The 12274-nt window shown below is 36.7% G+C and overlaps 1 protein-coding gene across 5 annotated transcripts in view; it reads right to left on the bottom strand.

Moving 5' to 3' along the window:
• Positions 1–12274, bottom strand: part of TCF12 (transcription factor 12) — a 410397-nt gene that overhangs the window by 233697 nt on the left and 164426 nt on the right. The window contains exon 3 of one of the 5 annotated variants that reach the window (XM_053593157.1): positions 4403–4464. The exons of the other annotated variants lie outside the window; for them this stretch is intronic. Coding sequence (XP_053449132.1) covers positions 4403–4450 — 48 coding nt within the window. The 5' untranslated portion in view covers positions 4451–4464. The remainder of the gene's footprint in view (positions 1–4402; positions 4465–12274) is intronic. 5 annotated transcript variants of the gene reach the window in all.

The following is a 12274-nucleotide window of genomic DNA, read 5'->3' as shown; positions in this document are numbered from 1 at the left end:
ATATTAATATTTAAAGAAAGTTGTTGTACAAAGAAATCTATTTAATTTTGTTTAAGAATACAATACACAAATGTTTTGGACAATGGAGGTCTGTATTTGTACATCATTTATTAGCATCCTATTTAGGCACCATTTTAGAAACTACAATCTTTTCTTTTTGACAGAGCCTCAAGCTGTTGCCCTGGGTAGAGTGCCGTGGAATCACAGGTCACCACAACCTCAAACTCCTGGGCTCAAGTGATTCTCCTGCCTCTGCCTCCCAAGTAGCTGGGACTACAGGCGCCCGCCACAACACCAGGCTATTTTTTGGTTGCAGCTGTCATTGTTTGGCGGGCCCAGACTGAGTCCGAACCCACCAGCTCCGGTGTATGTGGCTGGTGCCTTTGCCCCTTGAGCCACAGGCGCTGAGCCAGAAACTACAATCTTAATCCAATTTTTATTTTACACATTAGAAAACTGATATCCAGAATGAATAACCTGTTTGAACAAATTCCCTTGTCTAATAGAAGTCCCAGGCTTAAATTCTCTGTGCCTTGTACTACAAAAAACAAACCATTATTTTCACTTGGTACACAATGTGCTCTGAAGCAGGTACTGCTTCTAATTCTGTGCTCTACTCTCCATGGGCCATCCTTACCATACTCTAATCATTCAGCAGTATAGTAATCTCTATTTTACCCACAAGAACAAGCATTCCTTTTTCTCACAGAATATAGCCTAATCATTTTTATTTTGACCAACTAATTCCAGTGGTCAGAAAATAGTGAAATCTCAGTAAGTGTTTCACGAATTAAAGTAATGGGAGAAAAAAAGATTTTCACATGAACAGTCCACAAACAAGAGTACAGAAAGAAGTCCAAAAGACAAAAAAACTGAAGAAAAATTATCTAAGGGAGTAGACAGAGTTAGTGGACAATCAACATAACATTTACACAGCAAAAATACAGAAGCATCAACTCATCAACATGTAGAATTTTCACCAATGCAGAGATTTTTGCTTCAGTACAGCTGGTACTTTATTGCTTAATCATGAAACAATTTTCTATACTAACCACCAAAAATATTTTCTGCTCCATGCACAAACCAACTGATTATGATACAAAATAACATTAAAAATTATTTCATTTAAAAACAAGAAAGTTTAAGTCTCAGTTCAATATAATGGAGGAAAACATTTCAAGTTCCTTATTCTCAGAATTAAAATGTTGAAATATATAACAAAAAAAATATATCACCAAAAAAACATACATTGATCATGGTAAGCCACTGACCTATGTAAGGTCTCATAACCATTAATATCTATGAAATACATATTCTTTTATACTGATTTGAGGAACTGAAGCCTCTTTCCTTAGAATATATAAATCTATATTCTCTTATAATAATAATGATAGTGTTAAAAATTTACATTGATAAGAATGCTGGTTGCCCCATTTGTTTCTTGCAATATCTCTAAGTTCCAACATTTGGAATGTAGTGAACTTGTCTAATATTTTTAATTATGTAAACAGAATTTACGTTTCCTAAGTTAAAGAACTTTTTCTTGGGAATTTACAAAGACCTCGATAGTCCATCTTCTTCAGAACATACTCCAGGAATTCAAAATAGTTGAATGGAGCATCCAAGACATATAAAATTCCTAACATAATTTAGTATCAGAATGGGCATTAACTTTTCATGAGACTGTATGTAAAAAGAACACACACTTGTAGCTTCTGGTTATGTGCTAAATACTTTAGAAAAGTATTTATTTAAATATATTCATTTATTTATTTTTTTTTTTGTAGAGACAGAGTCTCACATACCGCCCTCAGGTAGAGTGCCGTGGCATCACACAGCTCACAGCAACCTCCAACTCTTGGGCTTACATGATTCTCCTGCCTCAGCCTCCCGAGCAGCCGGGACTACAGGCGCCCGCCACAACGCCCGGCTATTCCTTCGCTGCAATTTGGCCGGGGCTGGGTTTGAACCCGCCACCCTCGGCATATGGGGCCGGCGCCCTACTCACTGAGCCACAGGCGCCGCCCAATATATTCATTTATTTAAAAGCAAATTTTTGCAAAAATTTTTTTAGAGTGAAGTGGCACCATCATAGCTCACTGCAACCTCAAACACCCAGGCTCTAGCAATTCTCTTCCCTTAGCTTCCCCAAGTAACTGACATAACTGGTGCACACCACTATGCCCAGCTAATTCTTTTATTTTTTTTGTAGAGATGGGGTCTGGTTCTAACTCAGGCTAGTCTCAAACTCCAGGCTTCAAGCAACCCTCCTGCCTTAGCCTCTCTAATTGCTAGGATTACAGGTATGAGCCATTGTACCTGGCCTCTCTATTTAATCATGCCCCCTGCCCCCCACAGTTTTACACGCTGTTGCAGAGGCTAGAGTGCCATGGCCTCATCCTCGCTCACAGAAACCTCTGACTCCTGGGTTCAAGTTAGCCTCCTGCCTCTGTAGGAGCCCACCACAATGCTCACCTAATTTTTCCCATTTTTAGTACAGATGGGGTCTTGCTCTTGCTCAGGCTAGTCCTGAACTCCTGAGCTCAAGTGATCCTCCTGTTTCAGCCTCCTAGAATGCTAGGATTACATGGATGAGCCACCATGCCTGCCTTTCTATTTAATTCTTGTATATTTCTTTATTTGAGATTTGTAAAGACAAATCTCTTTACATATGAGAAATCTGAGGCTCTAATATTAACTTTCTTCTCCAAAGTCAGATACACTGGTATTCAGGTGCAGTGGCTCATCCCTGCACTCTGGGTGGCCAAGGTGGAAGGACTGCTTGAGGCCAAGAGTTCAAGATAGAAAAATTAGCCTGCCACGTGGTGTCTTCCTGAAGTCCCAGCTCTAGAGCCTGGGATAAGAGAATAGCTTGAGCCTAGGAGTTTGAGTGTGCAATGAGCCGTGATGATGCCACTGCACTCTAGGTGGGACACAGAGTAAGACCCTACCTCCCCCTGACCAAAAAAAAAAATTATACACACACACATGCATGTGTAAGTACATATATGGGGTATGACTTGGAAGCAAAACTGTCTGACTCATCCTGCTCCTGTTTTTTATAAACATGTGTTTTTACAAGAAATAATGACAGCATCAGCATCAGACAACTTCTAGAGTGTCTATCCTCAACAAGTAGAAGTTAACTGCTTCGGAGATTTCTTTGATACTTCGGCAACTGCAACACAGTAGAAAGGACAGTAATTTAGAACCAGACGGCCAGACTACTACTTCTAGACAACCGATATAACGTCTGGTGAGTTACCTATCTTCTCTGAGTCTCAATTTTCTCAACTTTAAAATGGAGAGGATTTTTTTTTTTTTTCTTGAGACAGAGTCTCACTTTCTTGAGACAGAGTCTCACTATGTCGCCCTTAGTAGGGTGTTGTAGCATCACAGCTCACAGCATTGGGCTTAAGCGATTCTCTTGCCTCAGCCTCCCAAGTAGCTGGGACTACAGGTGCCTGCCACAAGGCCTGGCTATTTTTTTGTCGTAGTTGTCATTGTTGTTTAGCAGGCCCAGGCTGGGTTTGAACCTGCCAGCCCCAGTGTATGTGGCTAGCGCCCTATCCACTGAGCTACAGGTGCCGAGGCTAAAATGGAGAGGATTTAAAAAATGGCTTTCTTGGTGAACTGGTATGAAGTGACATGTAAAAGTGAAGTCTGTAAACTATATTGTGACAAATGATAGTTATGGTTACTGTCATTAACAAAAATAAACTAAGTCAATCTAGAAATGTGTTCAGCCAGAATCTATCCTGTATTGCTTACCCCATAAGTAAGCAACTTCTAAATTTAAAAAAAAAAAAAAACCACTAAAGAAGCTATCTGGAAAGTAAGACCTTTATAATTACAAAAGAGGACACAGGAAAGAGTCAAAAATTAAGGCAATTTGATTTTTACTTATTAACTTTAAAGTCTGAACAATGAAAAATTTAAAAAGAGAGAACTGTAAAGATCAGATCCATCTAAAAAGATGTTATTTCACGGGCGTATGAAGTTAAGTGACACTCACATTGAGGTAACAAATTGACATAAAGTCTCTTGCCAAAAAGATGTATGGTACAGCAACTCAGCAAGTGGTGTCCCCAAGAAGAATAAGTAGACTGAAAAATAGAAGCTTTTAATTGGTTTAAAATGGAAACATGGACAATGTGATCAGTATGTGATTTTTTTCTTCATGTGAAATATATCCAAAACCATTTAGGTTACGAATGCTATTTTGAATACAACCAAGAGAAACAAACAACATTTACTCTCTTGGCTTTATTTAAGCCTAACTTCAAAATATACCCTTTTCTTACACATCATTTTCTTCACATTCAAAACATTCAGAAGGAGCAGTTACATAACAAAACAGAAATTAATGGGAACACAGATGCAATATACAGAAAACACTTACTTTAATTCTCTGTCCTTTCTGTCTTGCTTTGCTATTTAACTGCTTCATCTTGTGTTTTGTACCTGAGATCAAGAGGCATAAAATACTATTTCAAAATTTGTGTGTCCTTTCTAATTACTGCATTTGAACTCCTAGTAGTTATAAAATCTATACCTTTTTCCTCTTCAAAAACAATACCAAATAATAAACAATCTAGAGAAAATATCTATGCTATATAAGAAAAATACATTAAACTTGATTACCCACCATTGCTATAAAATGGGGGAGAATAAGTAAAAGCTATTTTATTTATTCCTAAAGCCTAAATAAAACACGTCATCATTCTACAGGCAGAATGAGTCTATCTTTCCCTGTCACCTAGTTCTAAGAGTATGTCCCCCTTTGTGAAATTTTCTTCTTTATATTACTTTTTATCTGGCTCCTATCATGTTAATATAAGTCGTTTTAGTACAAGTGTGCCTGTGTAGCAGTATTTTTTCAGATCATCCCATTTCTTTGAACTTCGTATCTATCCTTCATAGCACAATAAATTAAACTTTATGAAACATTTTGTGTCCTTCCCTAATAAAAATCTATTTTTAATTGGCTCTCTAACTTCCAAAAAGACAGACATTTTTTTTTTTCAGGAATGTTTCCTGCCTTACCTTATACTATTTACCTTCAAACTCATCTTATTTACTACCTACTGAATTTTATGATTTGAGTCCTCTGTATTTGTGTTCTCATCATTCCACATTTCCAGAATGTTGATTTTCTTTCAACTCTATGCATATAAGTGGTATCTGTCCTGTGATTGTCTTTTCAAAGACAATTGTCTACTCAAACACTTTCTCCTCTACTAAGTCTGTCCTGACCATCCAAAGTAATCTCTCCCTCCCATGGAACCCCATAGTAATCGATGAAATTATTTTGGTAATTATTTATTTTCTGTGTAATTATAACTTCTCCATTGCTACCTTAAAAGCTTTAAAAAAGTAAATCTTTAAATAAATATGACTTGCATTTCTTAGCATATTTCCTGAACTGTAAGATACACATTTATTTACCTTTAACAGTTCTTTTTTTTTTTTATTGTCTTTTTTTTTTTTTTCTTCTTCTTCTTTATTGTTGGGGGTTCATTGAGGGTACAATAAGCCACGTTACACTGATACCTTTAACATTTCAGAAACTGAATACATTTACAAATCTCAGCATCTTAGAATTGGGGGACTGTAGTAAACCCATTCTCCTAAAAGCAGGCATACTACTTTAATATCCTTATTTACAAGGGTGGCTCCTCATGCCACTGGTCCTCTGCTGGGAGAAGGAAACAACAGGTTCTCTTTGCCCATAGATAATCCCAAGGCATCTGCAGTGAAATGTAAATGAATTGTGCACCAGGTCCTTTCAAAACTCCAGCAAATATAACCCTTATGGAGGTCAGGATGACCTCTGTGTATTTTGTACACATGTGCACACAAAGGGAACCAAGGCTCGATTATCCCATATCTAACCCACTGTCTACAAACTCTAGAGCAGCTCTTAGCTAAGCTCTTCTACATGAATGAAAAGACACTGAATATCTGCTAAGAATGAAGAGAGCACTAAGCAAGATTAAAGTTCCCTTCAGTCACATCTGGCAGGAATGATACAGCAATTACAACAGAAATGGTATTAATCTCATATAGATAACCTACAGACTAATTTTAGTTTCTATAGTATCAGAAAGCTGTATGTTTACTCTTAGTTTTTATTTATCTTATTTCCTTTATCCCAAATACCTGATCTGTGGCTTTGTTTATGAATTTTAGAAGACTGGATTAAATCCTAAATCCTTATACCACATATTTTCATTTTCTACCTGACCTGGTCTATCAAGTTGATGCCCAGATGTGTTCCTAAAAGCTGGTCTGTTAAATGGCCAATGCTTCTGCTTTTTAAATAAACTGGATCCTCATGTCCCCACAAGCAGAAGTAAAAGCATATATTAAAATGAAAGACCACAAACATTACCTTCTATCTACCCCCTAATAAAAAGTCCCTGAAACTCTCTTGTGTTGAATCATATAGAGCAACTAAATCAGGTATTTATAGCAATTCATCACCACAAAACTGGTTTCCCCTTCTGCATTAATAGTCATTAAGTCTAGAACCTTATAGTGAGGTAGTTGTTAGTAGTACTACTTTCTCTTCTATCAATGAAAAAAGAAAAAGAGGGAGAAAGTTTGAGGTAAAAAGAAATAATTTCCACAAAGTCACATAACTAGGAAGTAAAAGCACCAGGAATAAAACCCAGACAGCTTTATTTTAATGTTCATGCTTCTAAAGTCTATGCTATCCTACCTCACAGTATGCTATACTTGCCAGGTGAATTGTCCTAGCGTATCAACATCCTATGCTCTCTTTTATCAGCTGCAGATACACTTCTCTATTCACCTTGCTCTTGTCTCTTGTCCCATTCCTTCGGTATATGGCAGAAAATTTAAGACAATTCTTCTTTGCGCTGGAAATACTAAGGTCAAGGGATTAACATAAGACTTAAGACTACCTGAGTTCTGGGCCAGAGTCTAGTCGTTAACTAGTCATCTAGCTTAGCCAAATCTCATGTGTATTTGTATACACAGCACAAATCTCAACCTGGCCAAATTTCAACTCTTAAAATCTTAGTTTCCTCATTTAAGAACTGAAGGGACTAGTGGTAAATAACTAATGTACTTTCAGTTTGGAAAATTCTATGATACTGCAAAATGCAAAGGGAAGAAAGAGCAAAAATGTAAATGAATGTTTCAGTCTGCAAAATATATTACAAAGAGAAAGGAAAAGCACGGTGGAAATTTGGCTTTTTTATTTTAAAGCACCCAAACTCTACTTAATTGAATGCTGCTTCTTTTTCAAAAAATAACTAAAATAACAGATTATATGTAACCTAAAAAATGTTCTATGATTAAAATGCCAACTCTTGGTCACTGATGATGCTTATAAAAGTAATTCTTACTAGTGGTTTCCTACCAGTGAACTCAAGTTTACCTCTTAAATTAACAAATTAAACTTAATATTTTAGAAAAAATTGTCAATAGACTTTTCTCTCCCAAAAGCCCTGTCAGAACTTCCACTCCAGGACACAAACTTAAATGGTACTTCGGTACTTCATTCTAAAGCTTGACCTAGGTTGGGTAACAGAGCTAAGAAGGCAGGGAAACCAAGAGAAGATATAGACCCTTGAAATTTCCACTAAGTCAAAAGACTAGATAGTTCAGAAGAAACAAGTGTGTATCAGGAAATATAACCATAAACATGTACTTTAAATTATTAGATATTTAGAAATAATGATGGTAGTAGTTATAGTAATAAACACTTTGATATATTACACACGTAAATAAATGTAAAGAAATAACTTCACATCTATAATTACAGTTCATCTTCACTAAAACCCTACAAAACTAGATGTAAAATTTTAGAGATGAGAAAGGTCAGAGAGATTAAGATAGAGAGGTAAAGACAGAGAGGTTAAGTAACTTGCCTAAGGTCACAAAGTATCAATACAAGTTTCCAAAGCCTGTGATCTTAAATAAAATGCCTCTCTCAGTAGAATCAGGACAATAAACTTGTAAGCACAGAAGAAAGGCTTATTACTCTGATAACTATCACCATCTATTCCAAGCTTCATCATATTATATCAACTTTGATTCTTTCCTCCCTCAACCTCCAAACCCCATTAATCTAGCAAATCCAATAATTGCTTCCCAATTTGATTATATTCAGCAAACTTGTATAGAGTATCCATTATGTATAAAAGCATTGTACTAGGCAAAGACAAAAACTTTCAATTTGGTTTTGGTAGAAAAAACTTTTGCTTTACCAAGAAAGAAACAGACAATTGAAGGGGAACAGAAATCTACTTTATTAATATGTATGTCTTTTATAAGCCTAAAAGAAATGAAAGTATATTAGGTCTGATTAAGTCAGGAAATAATTCTCATTCATTACATGTAGAATGCAGCATAAATGCACATTTATCCGTTCATTTATTTGTATTAACTGTTAAATATAAATCTAGTGTATGAATTTTGAGATATATAGGGTTTATTTTATTTAAATTTTATTTCAGAATATTACCCATCCCCCCCACTCACACTCCTGCCTACTTGATTTTTGATGAGTGTTCTTTCCATGTGCATATAAGTGTTTCCCGTGCACGTAAGTGTTGATCGATTAGTTCCAACTTAATAGTAAATATATGTAGTCTTTATTTTTCCATTCTTAGGATACTTTACTTAGAAGAATGGTCTCCAATTCCATTCAGGTTGTTAAAAAGGTACTAATTCACCATTTTTTTTTAATAGCTGGTATACCACATCTTATTAATCCATTCATGTACTGATAGGTGTTTGGGTAGTTTCTACATCTTCGCAATTGTGAATTGTGCTGCTGTAAACATTCAAGTGCAGGTGTCTTTTGTTATAAAATGTCCTTTTTTTTCCTTTGTGCAAATACCGAGTACTGGGATTTCTGGATCGAACAGTAGTTCTACTTTTACTTCTTCGAGGCATCTCCATACTACATTCTATACAGGTTTTACAGGTAGTCCCCAAGTTACAAACATCTAACTTAAGTATAACTTGTATTTACGAAAAGAGGCTACTACAGTAAGTCCCCAAGAGACAAACATCTAGCTAACGTATGAGTCACACTTATGAACAGAGACTATTATAGGTAATAGGGAACTGTACCTGTTCCAACTTACACACAAATTCAATTTAAGAACAAACCTATAGAACCTATCTCATCTGTAACCCAGGGACTACCTATACTAGTCTGCAGTCCCACTAGCAGTAAGTATTCCTGTCTCTCAGCATCCACTCCATCACTTGTTTTGGGAGAGATATACAGGTTTAAAGCCAACAATTACAGAGAAATCACTATGTATAAGATGCCGATCTAATTCCATTATGTATATTGTCTCATTAAATCCTCACAACAACCTTACAAAATAGTTATCATTACCCTCAATTTACAGATGTGTAAACTGAAGTACCATAACTTATCCAGAATCAAAATTTGGTGAGTAGCAGAGCTAGTATTCATACCCAGGCAGCGTGGTTCCACAGTTTGTCCTCTTAACTACTTGCCTTTTGAAGAGAAAAAAATTAATCTGAAACTAGAATAAATTATTAACACTGCAGTAAACAAGAGTAATCATGATAGTCTCCGGCCTTTATGCCTGGTACTATGGCAAACATAGAAACTATTTCTACACAACAGAGAGTAAAAAATAAGGAGGGAGAGATAAACTTGTTAAACTCTTGCCCAGGTGTAAACTACCTGAGATTTTTAATTGCTTCTTTCAGTTTCTGGTGCTTTACTTTTAATCATCATTTCCACAAATTTCTAAAATAAAAGTCCTACTCATATCACAAAGTTTCTTTCTGTTAATATGTGTGCTTGTGTTCTATGTAGCTGAGCAAAAGGTCAAGATTGTAGAAACCAGGACTCTAATAAAGGTAGAGTGGTCTGTAGGAACAAACCACACATGGCATTCCTTCTTTCTGAGTATCTCGAGCAGTTTGTCAAAGCCACACTTCCTAAGAAACTGACCATGCCTGCCACTTCTTCTATAACCACTATCAGGTACAGTGTCTATTTTTGTGTCCACCTACCGTAACTCTTTACTGAATGGTTTGCTGTAGATAGTTCTGACAACCAGAAACTTACACCTCCACACTGTGAGGCCACTTTTCTGGCAGACTTGGTAAAAACAGGGCAGACACACCATAAGGGAGATATGATAGGGTGAATTTTCCTGATTCTGAGAGAATATGCCTAACACAGAGATGAAAAGACTGTGGCCAATAACCACAAGACCCAGTGGAGCTCACTCACACATCAAGGGTTACTATAGTAGAATGGATTCTTAGAATCTGATTTGAAGTCAAGATGTAAAAAAAAGTACGGAGCATAAACTACCCTTGAAAAACCTAAATGAATATTAAATTCAATCTACACATGGGTATGTGTAGTCACTCCTACACAATTGCACGTATGGCAATATACAATATTAATAGGGCTCATGTGCCAAATACGATTTTATATTACTACACAAAATTCTTTTTTCCTTACAGTTTGAGCACGAACAGAAAGGGGAGTGAACAGTAGCTCAATTAGTTTAATCCAGGTAAATCAAAAGCATGCATTTTGTACCTCTAATAAACGGCCCTTTTTAAAGTTTTCTAATGTCTTTTCTGAGGCCTGCTAAGTATTTTCAAATTTTATAAAAAGCACAATAAAATTTTCTATTTAGTGACATTACTAAAAATTACATTTTTAAATAATGCAATTAGTTATGATGGAAATGTGTATTTATATGATATAATAAGGTCTAAATAAATTTCAATCGTGTTTTCTACAAAAGTTCTGCAATTTCATTAAAATTTAAATTGACTTAAACTGAGACCCTTTCTCCAAAAAAAGTTTTAAAAAAGGAAAAAACAGACAATTATTTCAATAACAATGAGTTAAAATTAGTTTGTAGCCCACCATCAGTATTTATTTCTGGATTTAAAAACCTTAATGTAAGAACCTTAAAACAATCAGGTATTTAAGAACCTCAACTTACTAAAATAGCTAGGAGAATCAAATACTTTGGTCAACAGATTTATATTAACAAAATTATATCCATTTATGCTTACGATTATGAAAAAATGGTCGAAATGGTGAATGGTGTTTAATGATGAAACCCTAGAAATTTTCCTATGAAAGAGTTCTGTGGAAGAATTCGAAGATAACCATAAATGTTTCCCTGGTGAAAAGAATTAAGGGGAGAAACAGTTTGAAATTAAATTCAGTTTTATTTTTAAAAATACATAAATAACTCTGGGCGGCGCCTGTGGCTCAGCAGGTAGGGCGCCGGCCCCATATGCAGAGGGTGGCAGGTTCAAACCCAGCCCTGGCCAAACTGCAACAAAAAAATAGCCGGGCGTTGTGGCGGGCGCCTGTAGTCCCAGCTGCTCGGGAGGCTGAGGCAAGAGAATCGCGGAAGCCCAAGAGTAGAGGTTGCTGTGAGCTGTGTGATGCCACGGCACTCTACTACCCGAGGGCGGTATAGTGAGACTCTGTCTCTACAAAAAAAAAAAAACAAAAAACATAAATAACTCTATAACTTTTTAGGTTCAGACATGGGTAGGATAGAAGGAGAAAAGTTAGTTAAACAGTGGATTTCAATGGGAACAAAATAAAGAAGAGTAGCACTGAATCTCCACTGGTCTTAATAGACAGCAATATATAACATTATGGGGCTCTCTGGTAAACTAGGAGTAGCTACAAATTAATCAGTGGTGGGGGTGTTGTTGTTGTTGTTGTTGTTTTATTTTACAGAAACAAAGTCTCACTCTGTCACCCAAGCTGGAATACAGTGGTGGCAAGATTATAGCTCACTGCAGTCTCAATCTCCTGGGCTCAGGGCCTGCCTCAGCCTTCTACTGTGCTAGGATCACGGGCATGGGCATGAGCTACGGAGCCCAGCTACTCTGGGTTTTGTAAATAGAAACCTACTTTACTTTTTTTTTTTTTTTTGTAGAGACAGAGTCTCACTTTATCACCCTCGGTAGAGTGCCATGGCTTCACACAGCTCACAGCAACCTCCAACTCCTGGGCTTAAGCGATTCTCTTGCCTCAGCCTCCCGAGTAGCTGGGACTACAGGCACCCGCCACAACACCCAGCTATTTTTTTTTGGTTGCAGTTCAGCGGGGGCCGGGTTTGAACCCGCCACCCTCGGTATATGGGGCCGGCGCCCTACCGACTGAGCCACAGGCGCCGCCCAGAAACCTACTTTACTACAGAATAACTTTTCAATGCATACAATGTACACTCCAAAAAATAAAATTAAATTAACATAA

Source organism: Nycticebus coucang, chromosome 6 (genome assembly GCF_027406575.1).
Source record: "Nycticebus coucang isolate mNycCou1 chromosome 6, mNycCou1.pri, whole genome shotgun sequence".
Taxonomy (NCBI): Eukaryota; Metazoa; Chordata; class Mammalia; order Primates; family Lorisidae; genus Nycticebus; species Nycticebus coucang.
Note: the sequence above shows the minus strand (reverse complement) of the source record. Positions and strands in the feature narration are given on the sequence as shown.